The following is a 20,379-nucleotide window of genomic DNA, read 5'->3' on the forward strand; positions in this document are numbered from 1 at the left end:
ACACCATTACTGAGGAATTTGGTGATTTGGAGACACTATCAAGACTTTGAGCTTTTGTTGAAGTGGCTGCATATGGTATCAATGCAAATTCAATCATTCAAAGTAAACAGAACATCAGCCTCCTGTTCATGTTAATCATTTCCGTTTGCTAATGGTCTACATTCTGCTGGACCAAGATAAAGATGATGTCTGATGATGATCTTTGCCAGTAATGGAATGGTGGGGGGTGGAGTGTGTTGGAAGCGCGAAATGCGTCTAATACGAGCTCTCTTCATACTAAAGCTCAGCTTGATGTCATTAAAAAAACACTGCCTTCATGCTCACGCCTAATCAAGGAAATTAAATCAGATATTGTGCTGAATGTGATGGCTAAGTGTGTGTGTGCTGTGTATGTGTGTATTAAAATTCTATGCTTCACTTCTGACCAAATGTTCTATCTGTGTAGATTCTCAGTCATCCAGGTCATGCTAATATGCAAAGGTTGTATCGAGGCAATTGGACTTGTTCTGTTTGTTGAAGACTTTTCATCTTTATTCCATGAGGCTCCTTCAGTTCTAAACTTTTAGGCGTGGGGTTTTCCTATTTTTGCCTCGGTGGGTTTGACCTCTGGGGGTATTCAATAGGGTGTTGGGTGTCTGACATGGTTAGTGAAATGACCGTCGTGCATACTAATCAGTCGTTCACCGTTCAGTCGTCCTTGTGGCAAACTAGCTTGTTAGGTCCTCTGTTGAAATTAGACAATATTTGAAGGGAAGGTGTCAGGACATTGTTATATGCAGACAGATGTATAGATCAGTGACTCCCAACCTGGGGGCCTTAGCACACGAGTGTGCTGTAACAAATAACCTAGGATGCCACGGGAAATAACCCGATTTCACCTAATTTATTAAAAGGTTATTATTTATTAATTACACATCTATGTTCATCTATCAATGCGAGCGACATATAGTGACAGTTAAAACAATTAAAGACTTTCATTTGATGGCAGAAAGTACAATAAATTGGTGTATCCACCTGTTGCCATGCATACAACAGAATAAGCCATGGCTCGTTACCAAAAGACCTCCAATGGAAATGCATACAATTATATATAAACAAAATAATATTCTGGTGCTTTATTATTATAAATATAATCATCTAGATTTTGTGGAGTTTAGGTAAAATGTATGCTCTTGAGGGTTTAAGACTGGACATTTACTTCGCCAGGCTTTAGACTGTTTCACACAGCACTTAAGTTTTGCTTGTGTTTACCACAAGGCCAGAGCACAGGACGGCGCAAGGATGATGGCAGCCCAGCTCAGGCATGACATTTTTGGTGTTGCTTGCTAGCTACCGAACAGAGAGTAGCCTGGTGTAGCCTGGAGTAGCCTTTTAATGTATTTTAGTTTCTTTTTACAAAGTGTTAACTTTTCCTGCTACGGTCACCTGACCGTGGTCGGGAGACGCAGGGGTTAACTCCCTTCTCTCGTTGCACAGCTGAGCTGGATGGCGGCAACAATAAAGGCACGAAGCAGCAATTTCCAGCTTTAATGGCTTTATTAGCTCCTCTGCACACACTTGCTACTGTACACACTCGCACTGGCGTGCACTCCTTCCTCCTTCACAGTCCCGCCGGACGACGCCTGCGCAGTCCCGTCTCACTCACAAATCGACGCACATGCCCACACACACTGAGCTTGCTGTCACAATCACGTGGGACAATGCCCGCCGTATTTCGCCGTAAATTTTGACTTTAACGGTGAAATCCGACTTATGCGGAAATTCGTGTTACATCGCCAGAGTAGGAACGTAAATCGTTCGTAAATCGAGGACTTCCTGTATGTTGAAATCACACGTTTCTACCACTGGTATATTCAACGTGGTGGAGCTCTCGGTCTATTGCTGAGCCATCTTTACCAAGTCACGGTCATTTGTCTTTAATTTATCATTTCCTCCTTTTTCTCCACAGCGTTTAATGTACTACTCCCCCCAAATCCCTTGCACTTGTCACTTTAAAATCACTCCACCACAGTGGAATCCAATTCCTATTGGATTCACCATGGTGTTGTCATAGTATGCTGCCATCTAAATAGAATTTTTTTTCAATTAGGGCGCGGTTTCAGTTGCCACACCGCAGTGTTTCATCATCACGGCAAACCATAACCAGTGATTGGATTGGATGACAGTCCACTGGGCTAAGCTAAGTGAAGGCGTAAAAAGCCCTTTACACATCCAGTATCCCTAATATGGGATACTGCATGGTGCCTTCACTTGACGTGAAGGCACCAATTATTGTTTTTTTGGTGGATATATCACCTGCTCTCTATATATCTATTATTCAGCTATATTAAAAATTATGATTATACAGTATTGCATTTTTTCAAAAATGAATAATAGCCTATTCACAGGTTTGTCTATATCAGTCACATTGCATTACACTTGGGATTATGATTATGTTAATCAATAATAAATACATACATTAATTATTTGCTTGATTAATTAATATGAATACGGATTTAAAGAATGGTGGAGGTCTTTCTCATACATTTAGTATCAACTTTGGTTGTAAATTAAGTTATTAGGGTAAAAGGTTGTAATGCAATAACTTTGGTGAGTTCCCTCTAAAGGGTTAACATTGGCCTATATATTTTTTTTTAATGATGAAAGGGTTTCGCTGATGTGTGATTGTGTGTTTAACTGTATGTGCGGTGTACAGTGTTAGTGTTTTTAAGAGAGAGACCAAGACAATCTTTGGGGATGAAAAAAGAGGAGTGATGAAGGTGACACAGGACAAAGAGCAATCTGCCCCGAAGACAAGTACTGGAGGTAGGAATAAATATTTGTTTGTGAGCATGTGTGCGTTGATGTCTGTGTGAGTGTGTGTGTACACGTGTGCGCGTGTATGATGTCCATGAATAATTCTGGGGTTCTTAAGACCTTGATTGTCCCTTGGTGCTCATCGATCTACTCCCTCTTCCGCTGTCCCCTGCTCTCCACAATGCCCAACTCCCCCCAATAATCATCTACAATCCTAGACCCCGTGCCTCCACTCCTCTGCATCCAATTCAGGTTCTACTCTCTGGTTCAATCCCTATTTGTGGGTTTCCTTGCACGTTTCCCATCAGGCCACTGTATTAACAGTCTGCTGGTGACACTCACTCAGCCTGACTTAGAAAGTAGGGATCATGTTTCCCTCCCATTTCCACCCTCTATTACGATCGCTAGGTGAACACACTCACTTTAACATATACATACAGACTCATTGCCACCGTGCTCGTACGAAGTTGTACATGTACAATATGCATATTTCAGCCCTATGCGCACCCTGCAGCTAAAGCTAAATTTTCCAGAGGTCCATCCTTGAAACAAATAACCGCCACAGACATGATGCAGACATGAGGCTATATCTGTGGACAGATATAAATTACAGGTACAGGGTATTAGATATTTCTTAACCTGAACCTTGAAAAGGTCAAGACAAATCCATCACTTTGCTATCTTGATCTGCTCTTAATTTAAGGTTTCCTATGCAGAAGATCATGTGGCTAGGCTTCATGGATGAATTTAATTTGTAATGCAAGAAATGTCAAGGTTAGAAAACTGCACTGCATTACATACAGTATAGCATATTTTGAGCTCTTGCTTTAGGAAGGAAAGGGAAATGGAAGACAGCGGTTAACACAAAAGGGGGGGGGGGGGGGGGGGAAATGCTGTTTGAGAACAGGACCTAATATTGTCATGTAATTCAACAGGCTTCTTAACATCATCTCCATCTAAGAAGAATGGAAGTTTTAAACCACTATATTGTATACATTGTTGCTGGTGTGCAGGGCTGATGAGAGGGATGCAAACTCTGAATGCAAATTATTTTATCATGTTGATGCTATTAACTGGAACACAAATATTCAGGAAGTTACAAAAGATGCAATGAGTTAACTGGGGCTTGCATTTCAAGATTGCTTCCTGCAACCCGTATTGGAGTGGCCACACCCTTTCCTGTTCAAACTCACACTTACTGTACATGCATCTTAAAACATCCATTTATATTGTGCAAAAACAGAATTGGAACAGAGATTGGGTGTTAGCAAGCTTTCAAGATGCTACGAGAGTTCTTTGAAAACTTATGAAAGAGATTCATCATGAAATTTGATCGTGGAAATTCACACACTTATACCTGAGAATGTAGCTATGTTCAGAATTAACCAAATTACATTCCTGCTTACAGTAAATGGGAGTCAACACATTTCTGCCACCATTTAAAGTGCCTCTGATTAACCCCAAATTACTGGTCGATCTATGTTCCTACACACACCTATGGTCACGAGCTGTGGGTCGTGACCGAAAGGACAAGATCCCGGATACAAGTGGCCGAAATGAGTTTCCTCCGCGGGGTGTAAAGCTACTGCCCCCGCGACCTGACCTCGGATAAGCGATAGAAAATGGATGGAAGGATGGATGGATGGATGGATAAAGTACAGATGTTCTGGTAGGATTTTTTTCCTGACATTTATTTGCTTTCTAGCAGAAGTCTAAAGATTTTGGAACGGTTCATAATCCACTCCATTTTGACAAAGGCCCCATTTCCACCTGAAGAAAAACAGCCCCAATGCACGATGCTGCCACTAATATGCTTCACTGTCGGTATGTTGTTCTTTTAGTAATGAGGAGTGTTGTGTTTTCACCAAACATAACTTTTGGCGGTATGGCTAAAATGTGGCGGCACGGTGGACGACTGGTTAGAGCGTCTGCCTCACAGTTCTGAGGACCTGGGTGTGGCCTGTGTGGAGTTTGCATGTTCTCCCCGTGCCTGCATCGGTTTTCTCCAGCCACTCCGGTTTTCTCCCACATCCCTAAAACATGCATGGTAGGTTAATGAAAGACTCTAAATTGCCTGTAGGTGTGAATGTGAGTGCGGATTGTTGTTTGTTTGTATGTGTCCTGTGTCCTGGGCTGGCAACTAGTTCAGGGTGTACCCCGCCTCCTGCCCGAAGATAGCTGGGCTAGGCTCCAGCCCTCCCGCGACCCTTGTGAGGATAAGTGGCTCAGAAAATGGATGGATGGCTAAAACGTTCCACCTTGGTTTCAACAGACTATAACACATTTTCTCACGTTTGGGAGATTTCAAAGGTGTTTTTGCAAAATGTAGTCAGGCTTTGAGTTTGTTTTTTGTTTTTTTTTGTGTGTAAAAGAATATATTGTGTAGACCTACGAAGAAAACGGGAGATTGTTGTGACATGCACTAAACTAGTATTACCGTAAATTCCTGAGCTCCTTCAATGTTGCTGTCGGCCTCTTTGCAGCCTCTCTGTCCAGTTTTCTTCAGTTCTTGGTAATGTCACTGTTGTGCCATATTTTCTCCACTTGAAGATGACTGTGTTCACGTGTTCCATGGTATATTCAAATTCTTTCGTACTTCTGACAGACACTTTTGAACAAAGAGATCTGTCTGATGCTGTGGAGGCTCTCTGTGGACCATGGCTTGTGCTGTAAGATGTGACTACAAAATGTCAGGAAAATGATAACCTTTATTTTGGGGTTTATCAGTGGCACTTTAAATGATGCCAAGTGTGTCCTGACTCCAATTTAACATGGGTTTTTGGCAGGCTGTGACCTTTTTCAGGTGGCAGCTGGCTCCTGGGTTGTGCCCTGTTGGTGACTGTGGTCCCCATGCTCTCCGGGTGTCCGGTACCCATGGCGCTCCCTTTGGGACTGGCCGAGGTGCTTCAGTTGGGTTAAGGGACTTCCCTGGGTCCTGGGGAGTGGGTGGCAACCCCCTGGCTGGGCCACTCGCGGGATGGGCTCGCGGGCTTGGCCCGGGCCCACCCTTCCTCAATGTGCTAGCTCAGCAACTCCGTACACCAGTTGACTAACATGCATGTGATATGGTGTTCAGTCACTAATACGTTCCCTAGACACGCTATAGGCTTTAATTGTTTGTGCTGGGACCACTAATAACAACATAGGTTATATGAAGATATCAACTCACAGGTTCTTACTGGTGTTTAGACACTATAAAAAGCATCCCACTGTACCACTCATCAGTAGCGCTGCCATGGTCATTTCCCACATCCTGTCCTGTCCTCCCCTTTTCTGTCCTCTCTCATTTTAGTTGTTGCATGTCCTCACCAGGTGTCCCCCGCCCAGCCACAAATAAGGACACAATTTGACTGTTGTAATGTTACTCGTTACGTCTATCTAGACTGTCAAACTATTGCTCTGATGTGGTTTGTACCCCTTTTCCCCTTGCCTGTTCTGTCCCTCTGTCTGTCCCCTGAGCCATTTTCTGTCCAGTTACATTTTCAATAAACACCAGAATAATTTTAAAAAATAAAAATAAGCAGAGGGAGTATTTCAAACTCCCCTGTTTCACATCAAAATAGTTCCAGCAGAAAAGTTAATTATGAACACAGCCTCATCCCCAATTATAAGAGGGTGTGCACACTTGCACAACCACATTAATTATTTTTAATTCCCCATCCCATCCCATCAAAGGGGGAAAAAGGTTTTGAGATGATTTTTGTTGGTGTTTTTTTTTTTTTTTTTTTTTTATATCAAAAACTTGGCTTTCGAACAAGTGTGTGTATGCTTTATATCCACTACATCACGTCATGCTTTAAGGTCCACTTTTAGAATTGATCCCATCGATGCATGGCTAAATTTGGTTTTGTTTACTTTTTATGTTTATTTTTCATCTGTAATCTTTGCATCAATCTACTACATCTATAATTATATAATGGTAAATTACCCGAGTACTAGCATATACTGTAACAATAAAATGCTCCAAATAGGATGGGATACGTATGGAGCATACTTGTGAAAATGGTTAAAGCTAGTCTCGTTTAAATTTTTGACCCCTGGCATCAATAATATTTTACACGTCAATCCCCTTAATAATAAATTTATAAATTTAACATCCCACAGATAAGAGTGTTGTTAACAAGCCTGCCAAATTTGAAAGAATTAAACAATTGCCAAGTATATGACATTAGCCTTCAAAATTGTGAAAAATTGAGACAATCTCTGAGCACTGTGACGCTGAGGGTGTGTTGGCTGAATGCACTGAAAACATGATCTGCTAAACTTTCAGCTGTCAATCAAATGCGTTTGAACGTCCAGCATTTGCCTTCACATCCCGTTGTTTGAGGAGCGAAACTATATCCGTTTAAACAAACCTCAGAAGACAGTAGAAGATGCCACCATGAAAGTGCAGTACTACTCAAAACCATGCAACAACCACAATGTATCTGACCAGCCAGCCTCTAATTTTGTATTTTTTTTCCAATTATTTTAATGAAACTGTATGTTTCATTAAAGTTTTTCGACTAAAGATAGTCCAAAAATAAAGTATTGTCAAATGAAACCACTAACTGCCTTTAATTGCCATTGAATCTATGAGAGAAAAACTCCATCCAAATTGAGGAATGCATTAATATTTTTACCTACATTATTACAAATCGAATGGTCTCAATACTGTGACTCATGTCCTGGATACACCCCCCGCAAAAATAAATAAATAAATAATTTTAAAAATTTTTTTTTAAAAACTCTGTTACTGACAACTAGGAATCCAATCGTAGTTTCACTGACCTGCACCTTTGGTCACCACCAGTTTAGGTTTGCTCCGTGCTCCATCACCTTTGGTTGTGTATGCCGCCACGGTGATGGAGTAAGTGGTGTCTGGCTTGAGCCCTCCAATAACCATCTCCTAGAGAAAGAAATGAAGACAGAGGAGGAAAATATATATATTTTTTTAAGTTTTTGACCTTTTCACCTAACTTTGTTCACATCATATTGATTGATTGTGTCCTGGTTACATTAAGTGTTACATATCCCTTGGGTATTTGGGAAATTTTAGAGTCGTCAATTAACCTACCATGCATGTTTTTGTGATGTGGGAGGAAACCGGAGTGCCCGGAGAAAACCCACGCAGGCACGGGGAGAACATGCAAACTTCACACAGGAGGGGCCGGGGATTGAATCCCGGTCTTCTGAACTGTGAGGCAGACTCTCTAACCAGTCGCCCACCGACCCGCCTTTAGCAATACACTGGTCAAAATTTTTACTTTGAAATAAATGCATTCAAAGTACTGTACATCATAACTGTTCACTAGGAGTTTTTAAATCAACCATTGTTTCGATTAGCTTCTTTGAAAGAGAGCCCTCCGATCAATTCTTATGAATCTTTCAAGATAGCAGGTTTGAAAGAATGCAGAATGAGCTTTTTAATAGGCTACCTGGCAGACAGACGGGGGAGGTCAATAAAAGTAAATGAGCTATAAGCACTATGTTGCAATTTAAATGGTATTCACAAAATGCAGAGGAACCAAGGTTCGTAGGGTATTTATTTTAATTTTTTAAATTAAATAATTAAACTGATGCTTTTGTGTTAAAAGGATCATGCATGCATGTTCGGCGAACTACTGTTTCCAAATTTCTTCCCAAAATGAAGAGAAAATAAAGAAGGGACTATTCTTGTTTTCAAGTATCATTAAGTAAACAACACAAGAGCACAAGACAATACATTTCAACAACACACAGCAAGTATCATTCCAGGCAGAATGGCCAGTGGATAGTACATCAGCTATTGACATGAGTGTTTTTCCACAGTGGTCTAAAGACAAAGTACCCACTTTAAATTCTGAGTTGCCATCCAAACGTATAAAGTATTGAAGTATTTTTTTATTATTATTTTTTTTTAATCATGTCCGACTGATGCAATAGCCACTGTTTCCCAACTTCACAAAGCACTCAAGTGGAACTTTGTACTCACATATTCAGCTGTATCGTCCGTTTCCCACTAACAACCCCCGCCAAAGAGGAGAGTAAGGGAGCGATTGCAACAATTTTTTTTTAAAGGAGAGAGCAGAAAGGGAAGAAATAGGATTGTGAGAGATGGTGGCATTCAAGATTTGGGTGCAGAAGGCTGGAATCAGAAGTAGGTCACTGTTTTTGTGATGCCACAAGAAAAAAAAAAGATGAGGAAAAAGTCTGCCTGCAGCGTGTGATGATATTTAACAATGTTATTCTGGTGTTAAATCATCAATACAGAAAAATCCAGAAGCACCATGAGAGGGTTTCAAGGCTTTTATAATGAGGTCATTGCAACAAAAGTGTACAATTTTGTCTGGACTATGTTTTTTTGTAGGGATGTTGGTCTTACACTGTAACTGAAGTTGTTCAAAGTCATTCTAGTTGGGATTCATGTGAAAACTTAAGTGTATACTTAGTGCTCCATCGCATTCATGTAACGAACAGATCTTTATTTATTCCATAATTATATAGCATAGCTTAGAGCAATTCTTTTCTTTGTTTTCCTATTTTGTTTCCATTTGGCTGATTGCTACTGTACAGATTTCATTTTGGTAGGTTTGATTTGCGTAAAATAACGTATGTAATGTAAAAGTAAAAGTAAAAGTATGTAAAAAAAAAGTTTGTAAAATAATAAAGAAAAAAAATCATCTGTAGCTGCCATGGACAACTGATTAATGGTGATTTTCTTTTTTTTTTTTTTTTCCAATTACAGTATTTCCATCCCGGACTACAACAATCAGCAGTTTCTTTTTGTCCTTGCATTTGATACAAGTGCAACAATAATTTTACTGCAGATATGGCCATGAACAAAGGGTCCAGACATTCCCAACAAAAGCCATGAAAGAAATGTTGCAGAGAAAGATGAATGAAGCTTTTGAGTACAGTTTTTGTTATAGGAAGATGGAATTAAGAATATTGCAGTAATACAAAATGAAATCTAAGCGGGAAGAGCATCCAAATGATTTCCCTAACTCCAGCAGTATTTTCACGGTTGATTTGTTGACCGAGATACACAATTTGTAATGTGTGGGTAAAAATGGGTGTTACTTGTCACTATTATGGAGTCAGTGGAAATGTGTTGGTTGAACAATGATTGGAAAATACTGTAGATCCAAAGACACACCTTATGCAATAATATGTTGTGCGCAGCCACGTGGGGCATTGAGATGGTCTTACCTGGGCATCAGCCAGCATGACATCCTTGATGAGGGGCAGGCCCCTGGACTCTCCATTCTCCACACGAACATAGTGGACCTGATAGCCACGGATCTGACCGTGCTGCTTTCCTGGCATCAGAGAACGCCACATCACTTTAAGAGCAGTTGAGTTTAAAACATCCACCTCCACTCGCCTTGGGGGGCTGCCAGGAACTACAGGAAACATATTTAAAACACAATGTAAAATGTATAGTCGAAGCTGTTTTAAACCAGACAAAATAATAATAATAATAATAATAATACTGAAACATTGAAAAACTCTTTTGCAATATTCTTAGAAACGGTCAATAGATTTGGAAAAATACTCTGTCATGATATGTACAGGATGTATAAATATCACGTCTTTGTCATTTACAATAACATTGACAAAAGGCAGTTTTTATTACTTGGGCATGCTTTGGTTCTCATTCTTTGCACTCACTAATGCTTTGTATTTGAAACCAATACAAGCGTGTCTAAAGTTTCAGCTATATCAGTGGTGTACAGAAGGCTCAAAGTGCTGTGGTAATGGAAGTGGAAAGGATTTTGGAGAACCCAATTCCAACCATCTGTCAATGATTCTCACGTGGTGCAAAAGGCCCACATTTAGTCATTTATCTGTTTTATAGTTGAGCTGCAGCGTCTGTCATTTACTTTCCACTGACAATTTATAGTGCTTGTTTTACTCATTAAATTTGCATAGTAGTCAATAGTTAATCTGTCTTACTCATTAAATCTAATCTGTTTTACTCATTAAATTTGCATAGTCAATAGTTAATCTGTAACTAACATCAAACACATGAACCTTTTTTTCATGTTATAACCTCTGGAATTTAACATTTTGATGTGCAAAATAAGTAAACACCTTCTAATGCTCAACATGGGTCCATCATTACCCACATTCATTTCCCATGTTACCGGTACTTCATGGTGGTTGAGTTTTCAGTTGTTCTACCTTTATTTATGTATTCCATGATTGAATACTTCAAGTCGTCTTTAAATATCTGGTTTTTTATTTCAACAGATCCTTATTCTCCAGGTTCTTATTGTATATGGGTAGTTGCTGATTATCTGATCAACTGTGCCCACTCCTCCTTTTGTTCGAATCTCTGTTGGATCTTCTCTGGTGTCTTCTGAATACTGTCATCCACTGCTTTTTTTTTTTTTATCTTGCATGGTGCCCGTAACGACATGCACCTTCTTCATCACAAAATAATAAAAATTCTGAGCTATGTTTGATATTTACTCAAAATATTATTCTCTAAATTATAACCCTTAGGATGATGTATTTAATTGTATTTTATTTTACCTATTTTGATTAAAGAAAAATCAAAACAATATTTATCATCCATCAATCCATCCATTTTCTGTACCGCTTTTCCTTACTCGGATCGCGAGTGTGCTGGAGCCTATCCCAGCTATCTTCGGGCGAGAGGCGGGCTACACCCTTAAGTGGTCGCCAGGCAATCGCAGGGAACATAGAAACAAACAACCACTCGCACATTCACATTCACATTCACACCTAAGGGCAATTTAGAGTCTTCAATCAACCTACCACGCATGTTTTTGGGATGTGGGAGGAAACCGGAGTACCCGGAGAAAACCCACGCAGGCACAGGGAGAACATGCAAACTCCACACAGGTGGGGCCGGGATTTGAACCCCGGTCCTCAGAACTGTGAGGTTGATGTGCTAACCAGTCGTCCACTGTGCCGCCCAATATTTATCAAGGAATCAAATATATTTTAGTGAGGCATAGTATAGTTATCTTTCATAATTGATGATAAATATTTTCCAAGGTAATGTTAGAACAAATAAAAAACAATACTCAGATGTATTGCATATGCAAAGGGAGCCCTACTGAGCTGTAAAATGTCTGAAACACAAATTTGGAACCATGAGTATAAACTTGATGGACAAATATAAAAAAAGGGCAAACTCAAAATTAAGATTTGTGCCAAATAGCTTTTCGAAGATATATGTGAGGCTAGATATTTTCTGCATAATTGAAATAGTGAAACATGAAATAATATCATACCATATTAAAAGGGTTCTACGACAATCAAAAAGAAGTTAAGAAATCCATACTTTGCTGACTAAATAATGAAATAAATTTATTGCACAAAAAAAAAAAAAAAAAAAACTCAGCTGGGGCACTTTGGACCCACGTTGTGCATTAAAGGATTAAGGAGGTTTTTCAAATGGAAACAATTAAACATAGCACACCTTTTGAAAATAAATTTCCTTTGTGTCACACAACACAATCCCATCAAGAGTCATGGTCAAGGATACAAGTAAAAATTATGAATAAGAAAAGTCATTTACATCACATTTACAGATCACTGTTGCTCCCCTAAACATAGACAAACATGGCTTTACGGGAGTAAATCAATCATAAATGTTTAACGGTTTTGGCTGAGCAATGTGATTGTTAAAAAAAAAAAAAAAAAAAAAAAAAGACTAAAGGTTAAAGGTTAAAGGCATAGTGCGGCGTGGCGCAGAGGGTAAGCGTACGCCCCGCAATCAGCTCCCGAGCCCATGTTGTTGTTGTGTTCCTGGGCAAGACACTGCCCCTGGATGAATGTGGTTGGATGTTTGGTGGTGGTCGGAGGGGCCGTAGGCACAGAATGGCAGTCACACTTCCGTCAGACTGCCCCAGGGCAGCTGTAGCTACACAAATAGCTTACCACCACTAGGATGTGACTGAGGAGTTAATGAATAATGCATGAAATTGTAAAGTATCTTTGAGTGCCTAGAAAAGTGCTACATAAGTGTAATTCATTATTATTATGATTATTATGGAGGTGGTACAACTATTAAACAATACATTTGGTTAATGATGTTTTACCAACATACTAATTTTCCAAGTGTGACTTTAAGATGTTTCTTTACATATGCTTTTTATCCCACATTCTGAATACATGAATGCGTGCTTCAGTGAAGACTATAAATTGCCCTTAGGTTTGTATGTGTGCCTGAATGGTTATTTGTCTATATGTGCCGTGTGATTGGCTGCCGACCAGTCCAGGGTGTAAGTCCAGCACAACCGCGACCCGAGTGTGGGTAGGCAGCATAGAAGATGGATGGATGTGAAATGTGATTTGTTTATATCATGAGACTATGTTAAAGTCAGTTTGTATTGCAGAAATGGCAATTTCTTAGCCAAATTATCATTTATTTTCCCACAATCTATCAACATTACTGTGAATGTCCATCAATCGTAACCAACCGGAATGAATTCGCGTTTACTACAAAACAGACATTTATGTACCGTCTTCATCGGTCCGGCAGATTAACGGCTCGCTTTCAGGGCCCGGCCCAACAACTGTGAAAGCAGACACAGTGATGCGATACTGGGTCCATTTATCCAACCGCTGCAGCAGCACCTGCTCTTCAGTGGCAGGCACGGTGGGCTCCTCCATTGGCTCCACATAGTCACCAACACCCTCTGACTGTTCCGCCACCTGGTAGTGCACCCTATACCCCGCCAGGAGACCATTCTGACTCCTCAATGGCGGGGGGCGCCAACTTACCAGCAATGTGGTGGAGCTGGTGCTGCTACACTTAATGTCTTGTGGGGGGGCTGAGGGCTCTGGTGAGGCAGACAGGACAGAAAGAAAGGCAGAGGGGAAAGAAGGTGGGGGTAGAGGATGGGTAAAGAGGGAGGGGGTGAAAAACAAAAAATACAAAAGATGGGAGAGATAAAGAAAATGATAAAAGGAAAATTTGAAACTTGGGTAATAAAACTATGAGAATAATTTAAACTCAGAATTGCAGGAACAAACAGGGATGCAAAGTTTGGATGTTAAAAAAAAAACACCAAAAAAGAAAAATCAGGCAAATGTAAACAAAAATGGACAAAGTGACAAACATATAGTGTAATAATGAATCAAGATACTTTAATGAACCTTCAAATATAAAGTAGAAGATTCCAAATTGTATTTGTCTAGGACAAACTAAACTGTTATTCAGTTTTTTGAATGTAGACCTTTAATAACGGGCAGAGGCATTCTCTATTACAGTACAACCTAGCAAGCACTGACACAGCCTGTGCTTGGCCACAGAGTATGCCTCGCACTGAGTGATAACATGTTTTAAAAGTTGGGTATTATATGAATAAAAGGACATTTCCCTTTCTCGGCGCTAATGTTTTTTGTAACAATACACACCCATTACTGTATTAAGCACTGTTCATTATTACATTATGTGTTAGGAAATGTAAAAATAACAACTGCCAACACATGAAATAAATACCAGCAGAATTTAAATCATTCCACACACAAAAACTCAAATGGAATAAATCATGAACGTAAGAAGGGTACTGGGAGATGAATTTCTATATAACCCATGTCACTCAAAAGAAACAGTTAATATTCAAAATAAGAACTCATAGGAAAACATGGGAAAAACAGAATACTCCACACAACCAGGAAAATACTTAACTAAAAAAATAATAATAACATTAACAGAAACTGTCTGCATCATACGTACCTGGCTCCCAAAATCACTACATTTTCAAGACTTTCTTACCACCAGCCCTGGACTACAGCAAGTGCTACCCTTCATTCAAGTTAGAGGGATAACCATCCAAATCTTTGAGTCATGTATAGCACTTTCAAATTTGGGTTATGTAGACATACATTTTGGAGCTCCAGAGGTTCAGCATTTTGCGTTAGCCAGGGCTGCGTAATACTCATATATGTTTGGGCTGGAGGGTCCACAAGACTGTGAGAGGGGAGGCTATAGGCTTCTACGGTGGTGGAGGGGCACACAACACAGACACTGTTTTTTTTCGTTGTTTAAATGAATCCTATTTCATATCATGTGCCTATGAATCTTGGCAAAGCTGTCAGGTTAGCTAAGACAATGAAAGCAAAGGAGAAAAGCCCCATACTGATTGTAACTCGCATGTAGTGTATTCATTCAAGGTTAATGACACTGTACATGGCCGCACTGTCAATTTTTGCAAACCAACTCCATTACCGATTGCATAAAATAACAGCCAGTGATGTTGGCAATCAGAAAGAGCCTTGTGGTACATAACAAATAGGTCAAGACCTCACAATCCCTTCTCTGTGTCCAATGGGCTTATTTCCTTTCGGTCTTACTGGATTTGGAGCCTTTCATCTTATTTCTACGACTTTTGTTGTATTTGCAAAACTCTCCACGTCAACAATGATTGCTCAGTCCTCAGTCTTTGTGATGTAGTAAAGAGGCTGTGAATGTGACAGTGCACAGGCTATCACCGTACACAGGCCTCCTCGAGACAGATGATGGTTTAAGACTGGCTGTGGCAGAGCTTTAATAAAGTGCATTAACCATGAACAAGACCAGCTGTAGAATGATGGATTCTAGAACGATATGAGAACCTCCACTAATGCTTCACTTGATGGTCTTTTGAAACTTTCCTGGAAGTTCTATGCCAAATAATTTGTAACATATGCATTCCAGTGATTCTATTTGAACCTGACACAAGGGAGCCAATCTAATCAAAGCAGCTATGCTGGGAATATGATGTACGATTTTGAAAGTGTACTAGTTAATCACCTACGAATAATCCGTAGTGGCTACACAAAGCGATTGGGTGGTACTACTTGACTGCTCACACTGAACGTTTGAGTTGTTGCTCTTCCACCTTAGTTCTGTAGATGTTGGTATCACATGTTTCAAACTGTGATTTACTATCAGAATGAGTCAAGAAGATAACAGTTTTAGTTATCGGCGAACTGTTGAATAAACATCTTGACTTGACCTGTGTGGTAACGCAAAGAAAGAGACGTACAGTATACATGCAACTGAAGCTATCATAACACAAGTCTAAACTGCTGTTCATCCACTGCACACCACACATTGACAGAGTTTGGTAAATCTAATCTGAATTTGGAGTCGGATCAAATTCTTAATTTAGCAATTAATAATAATTAATAATTTTTATGTTTTGTAAATTTAATTCCTGAAACATCGGTGATCCATGCAATCGTCATACGAAGACGGGTCAGGAGCTGCCAATCGCTCCTCGTGACCCCCCCAGTCCACAAATAACAATACCTGACAAGACTTGAAATCAGCCCGATTCAAAAATGAGTTGGCCATTCGTAATCAGTCTTGAAACTGGCATAATTTGCATAGTGTACATCCAGTTAAACACTTTAGCTATTCAGGCCAGCACTGGATGCACCGCAAATAAACACAGCCTTTGCATTCAGCGAAAAAGCACATCTCACAGTCTGCATGGGAAATGTGTTCTCATCAGCAGTGTCAATGAGCAGAATGGTCACATTTGGGGATCATTATAAAATTAATCTTCCTCGATTCCAAATGTCCATGTTGCACTTAAAACAAATGCTCCAATACATTTTAAAACCTTCCCTAATTACAGTAAGTGGGAAGGCTAAACGGCTTGTTTGGTTAAATATGGAGGATTTAGAATCCACTGCTATAATTTGAGAGACAGCGCTAAACTGGCTGCTGGCAGTTCAGAGTTATAATCTAAACGCATAAAGACTAACAATCCAAGGTGATGGGTCAGAGCTCACAGCAAATCATGAAATTAATTCTGAAGCTATGAAATGGGATTCTTATTCTTATCTGTGAATTTGTGGCCCTGTAGTCCGCTAACACCTACTCCCCGTGTCCAACTCATGCCCTATTACCATGTCTCAAAAATGGGTAAGAGCATGAGGGATGCTGGGAACCTTCCCGCTTCTCAAATTGTGGACCCCCATCTGAACAGTCTCACATTAAATAGGCTCAGGACTTGGGCTGACTATGACACCTTAACCCATGAGGGCTTGCAGCTTCTGAATGAGGGCCACTGTTGTCCGTAATATTAGATCTATTTCATTTATCTCAACATATAAGAGGCCCAAAGGAGCTATTTAAATACAATGGTTAAAAGGTAATTAAGAAAATAATTTACAGCTATAAGTACATATTCCCGACAAAGTGGTCCCCATGACAATAGCCCTGGGTGATGCCGCTTGCACTGAGCATAAACATTAACAATATGCAATAATTTTGTATTCGTACAACAGATAGTAGTACAGTCACTTTTGACTTATCTGTCTTTGTTTATACTTAGTGGCGAAGGATTTCAGTCTGCCTGTGAATTCTGCATTTTTTCTGTGTTGTATGTCACTGACAATCGCACATCAGTAATTTAAACATGAAACGTACAGTATATCCTCTATATGCTTCTCTCAAGCTGTGATGCATAGAGGTGCTACTGACCTTAATGGGAAAGCAATTAGCAGTGATGTCAGCTTAATATGATTGAACATACCAGCGAGTTACTGCTAAACTGAGAAACTCGCTGTGAGCTTTTAAAGTGAATTTACAATGAGTTATCTGGGAGGTTTTTGAGAATGGCAGAATGAATCCCTACAACCACAAAATCACTTACCTTCATGCATCCAAAAGATTTAATGTGTTTTCAGTTATATTTTTCCTCAGTTTTAGACTGTGATTGTTCTGACCTACAAAGTAAGATCCCAACGGGAATCCCTTGAGAGCTGACTGGTGAATCCCACATTCGCCCCTTAAACAATATTTCCTGAGGGAGTTGACGAGCAAAAGGCAGAAACGTATAAGTTGAATGGATAGAAAAGGTAGACAAAAGCACTACGAGAAATAAGCTTTGAAACTGTATGCAAAAAAAAATAATGCTAAACACATCAAATATGGACCAACACTCCTATGAACATTACGGTCATCCTTTCTATCCATTGTACTTGAGTAGAGAGGAGAATCCCCTTTTCTCAAATGCTGGCTTGGACCATTGCATGGTAAAGTTTTCGGCATGTATATGGCAATATGCTTGCAGCTGGCTGTGGTTGACTTAACAAAACAAAAAACAACAACAATAACAACAAATAGCAGCAGACGGCAGTTTAACGCAATGTCAAACTAATATCCATTTGAATAACCCACAAAATAACAAAAAGTAAATCAAATGAAGAAATTAAAACTTTTTAAAAGACCCAAAATACAAGGAAGGGGACACGATGTGAGCAAGGCCATTCCAAGGAGAGCTTTTGTTCCTTTGCGCAGTGGAACAAGTGGGAAAGACATAAGGTGGGGGAGGAATAGGCTGATGTAGGATGGAGAGTGTATCCGGTCCAATGTGGTTGTGGTTAATCATTCAAGAAAAAAAAACACAGCTAAGGAAATTGAAAACACAGTGACAGGTGAAGATGGACAAAGACACCCAAGAGACGTCAAGTGAGGAATGGAGCTGGAAGAACATAAAATATATTTTCATGCCTGTACTGATCAACAATGCAGTGATAAGATTCATTATAGCACCCCTGAGGGTAGGAGTAAGTGTTGCATGCAACTGCCGCTCTCCTCGGTGAAGCTGCACTGTCCGTGTAGCTCTGCTGCTCAGAAATAAAAAATAAACAAAACAAAAAAAGAAAGCTGAAGTGGTTGCTTCAAAGTCCCGGTGCCCAGATTTTGGGGTGTGGGGCAGCCAATAAGTTGCACTGGTAGAAACAGAAAATGTGTTAAAGGATGTCTACTCCTTCACCGTGGCTCTCCTATGCACTAGTAATTGCAGGATCACAAATGGTGTTAGAGCGCATCAGAACATTAGTGGTACTGTCCAGTTTATATATACTATTGTATTTTAATGTGACGTAAGTAACTTTGCAATAGAATATCAACAGAAAATTACTTTTGACATGTCATAACAGACGTGTCAGGATAGTTTGTCTTTAATTGAGTACATATGAGAGGGTTTCATAACATTTTAAAGGAGAGTATATCTCAAAAAAAGAAAATAAACTGGAAAAAAACACTACTCAAAGAGAATCAGAAATAAATGCGAGCTTTAAATAAAGAAAAGTGTCTGTTTTCAGTTGGGGTAGATTAAGGCCCATAACAGCATTAAAGGAAATCAACTACTCAGTTATTAATGATTAGATATAAATTGTCTATATTCACAAATGTCTTTAGTTGTAGGCTTTTGTTTTTTTTCATAAACTGTATTTTCTTCTAAGATGCTCAGTGAAATCATCTATGCAGACGTAGAGAGCAATTCCGCATGCATATGTTTGGATGACAGTTTTTTTGTTTGATGACCAAACTCTCAGATATCATTCCCAATTGTGAGCTAGTTCATAAGAGAACCATGGTGGGTGGATTCAGAGAAGAGTTGAAATTTTTTGTGTCTTCATGAAGTGGATCAAAGTGCACTTGCTTATTAAAAAGAAAAGCAAAGAGAAACAAAAGTAGAAACTAGTAACACAACTGGCACACGTCAGTACACATATTAAGTGTAGAGCAGACTTCTATGCATCTGGAATCTCAGCAATATCAGCCAATAAGATAATTCAGACTCTGCAAAGGTTGTAAAAACAGTCAGTCTAAATCTTTTTGTTAAGCTTAATTTCAACCAAATTAAGCATTTTCTAATTGCATAGTGTTTTAAATAAACAATGAAAAGTCAAATTCAAAAATATTAATTCATACAAATCACCTTTGAATTCTGATTATGTCGAAAAAGAAAGCATTGGTCAAAGTTGTTGCAGAATTCAACACGAGATAAAAAAACATCCCTAGTCAAGTGTTTGAGAAAAAGCTACATACTGGCTTGCAAGGTCTTCTGTGACATGTCATTGGTGAATGCTCCAATGCCCTTGTTAGAAATAGCTGCCAGGGAGAAGTGATACTCCGTGTTTGGTCGGAGACCTTCCACAATGTATGAAGATGTTGGTCCAAATGTTTTTTTGATCTGTCAATGAAAAACACATCATCATCATCATCAATGATGGAATAAGTACAGCTTAAACCCCTGCTAGTTTACTCTCCATTCTCTTTCTGCAAAGGGCACTGAAATTTGTACCTGAGAGCCAAAACTCCCCTCGGTGTAGCGAAGTTCATAACTTATAATTCCTTCTTTGTCAAAGGCTGGTTCCCAGATCAATTCAATGCTGGTATCAGATATATCCCCAACCTGAAATTTGGATGGCTGGCCAGGAACTGAAACAAACATTGGACAACAAATAACACCCATAAACAGTACATATATAAACGTTTGTAAATATATACATTTGCATGGCTGGCCAGGAACTGAAGGAAACATTGTAGAACAATAATCATGGTATACTTAAACTGTATTTATTTGGGAATTTCAAATTAACCCCCACAAACGGCACTATATACTGTATGTGTGTGTGTGTGTATATATATATATATATATATATATATATATATATATATATATATATATATAATTGCTGTTTGTAAAGATAATAAAGATCATAAGAAAGATTTTCCAATCCTAAATACAGTACTTGTGATGTCTCCTTGCCCCTGTTCCTTTTAGCCCTGACAGAGATCTCTTCAGAATCAGACTCATCTTTATTTGCCAAGTATGTCCAAAAAACCCACAA

At 39.4% G+C, this 20,379-nt stretch overlaps 1 protein-coding gene across 8 annotated transcripts in view; it reads right to left on the bottom strand.

The window, feature by feature from the left end:
- ptprsa (protein tyrosine phosphatase receptor type Sa) overlaps positions 1-20,379 on the bottom strand; it is a 276,448-nt gene that overhangs the window by 54,333 nt on the left and 201,736 nt on the right. For 6 of the 8 annotated variants that reach the window (XM_061684316.1, XM_061684313.1, XM_061684315.1 and 3 more), the window contains 6 exons: positions 19,830-19,966; positions 19,574-19,718; positions 13,257-13,577; positions 9,967-10,160; positions 8,750-8,776; positions 7,567-7,684 (listed from right to left, as the gene is read on the bottom strand). In XM_061684316.1, coding sequence (XP_061540300.1) covers positions 7,567-7,684; positions 8,750-8,776; positions 9,967-10,160; positions 13,257-13,577; positions 19,574-19,718; positions 19,830-19,966 — 942 coding nt within the window. The remainder of the gene's footprint in view (positions 1-7,566; positions 7,685-8,749; positions 8,777-9,966; positions 10,161-13,256; positions 13,578-19,573; positions 19,719-19,829; positions 19,967-20,379) is intronic. The other 2 variants (XM_061684318.1, XM_061684321.1) reach the window with 2 other exon arrangements.

This window comes from Phycodurus eques, chromosome 8 (assembly GCF_024500275.1).
Source record: "Phycodurus eques isolate BA_2022a chromosome 8, UOR_Pequ_1.1, whole genome shotgun sequence".
In the NCBI taxonomy this organism is placed as follows: domain Eukaryota; kingdom Metazoa; phylum Chordata; class Actinopteri; order Syngnathiformes; family Syngnathidae; genus Phycodurus; species Phycodurus eques.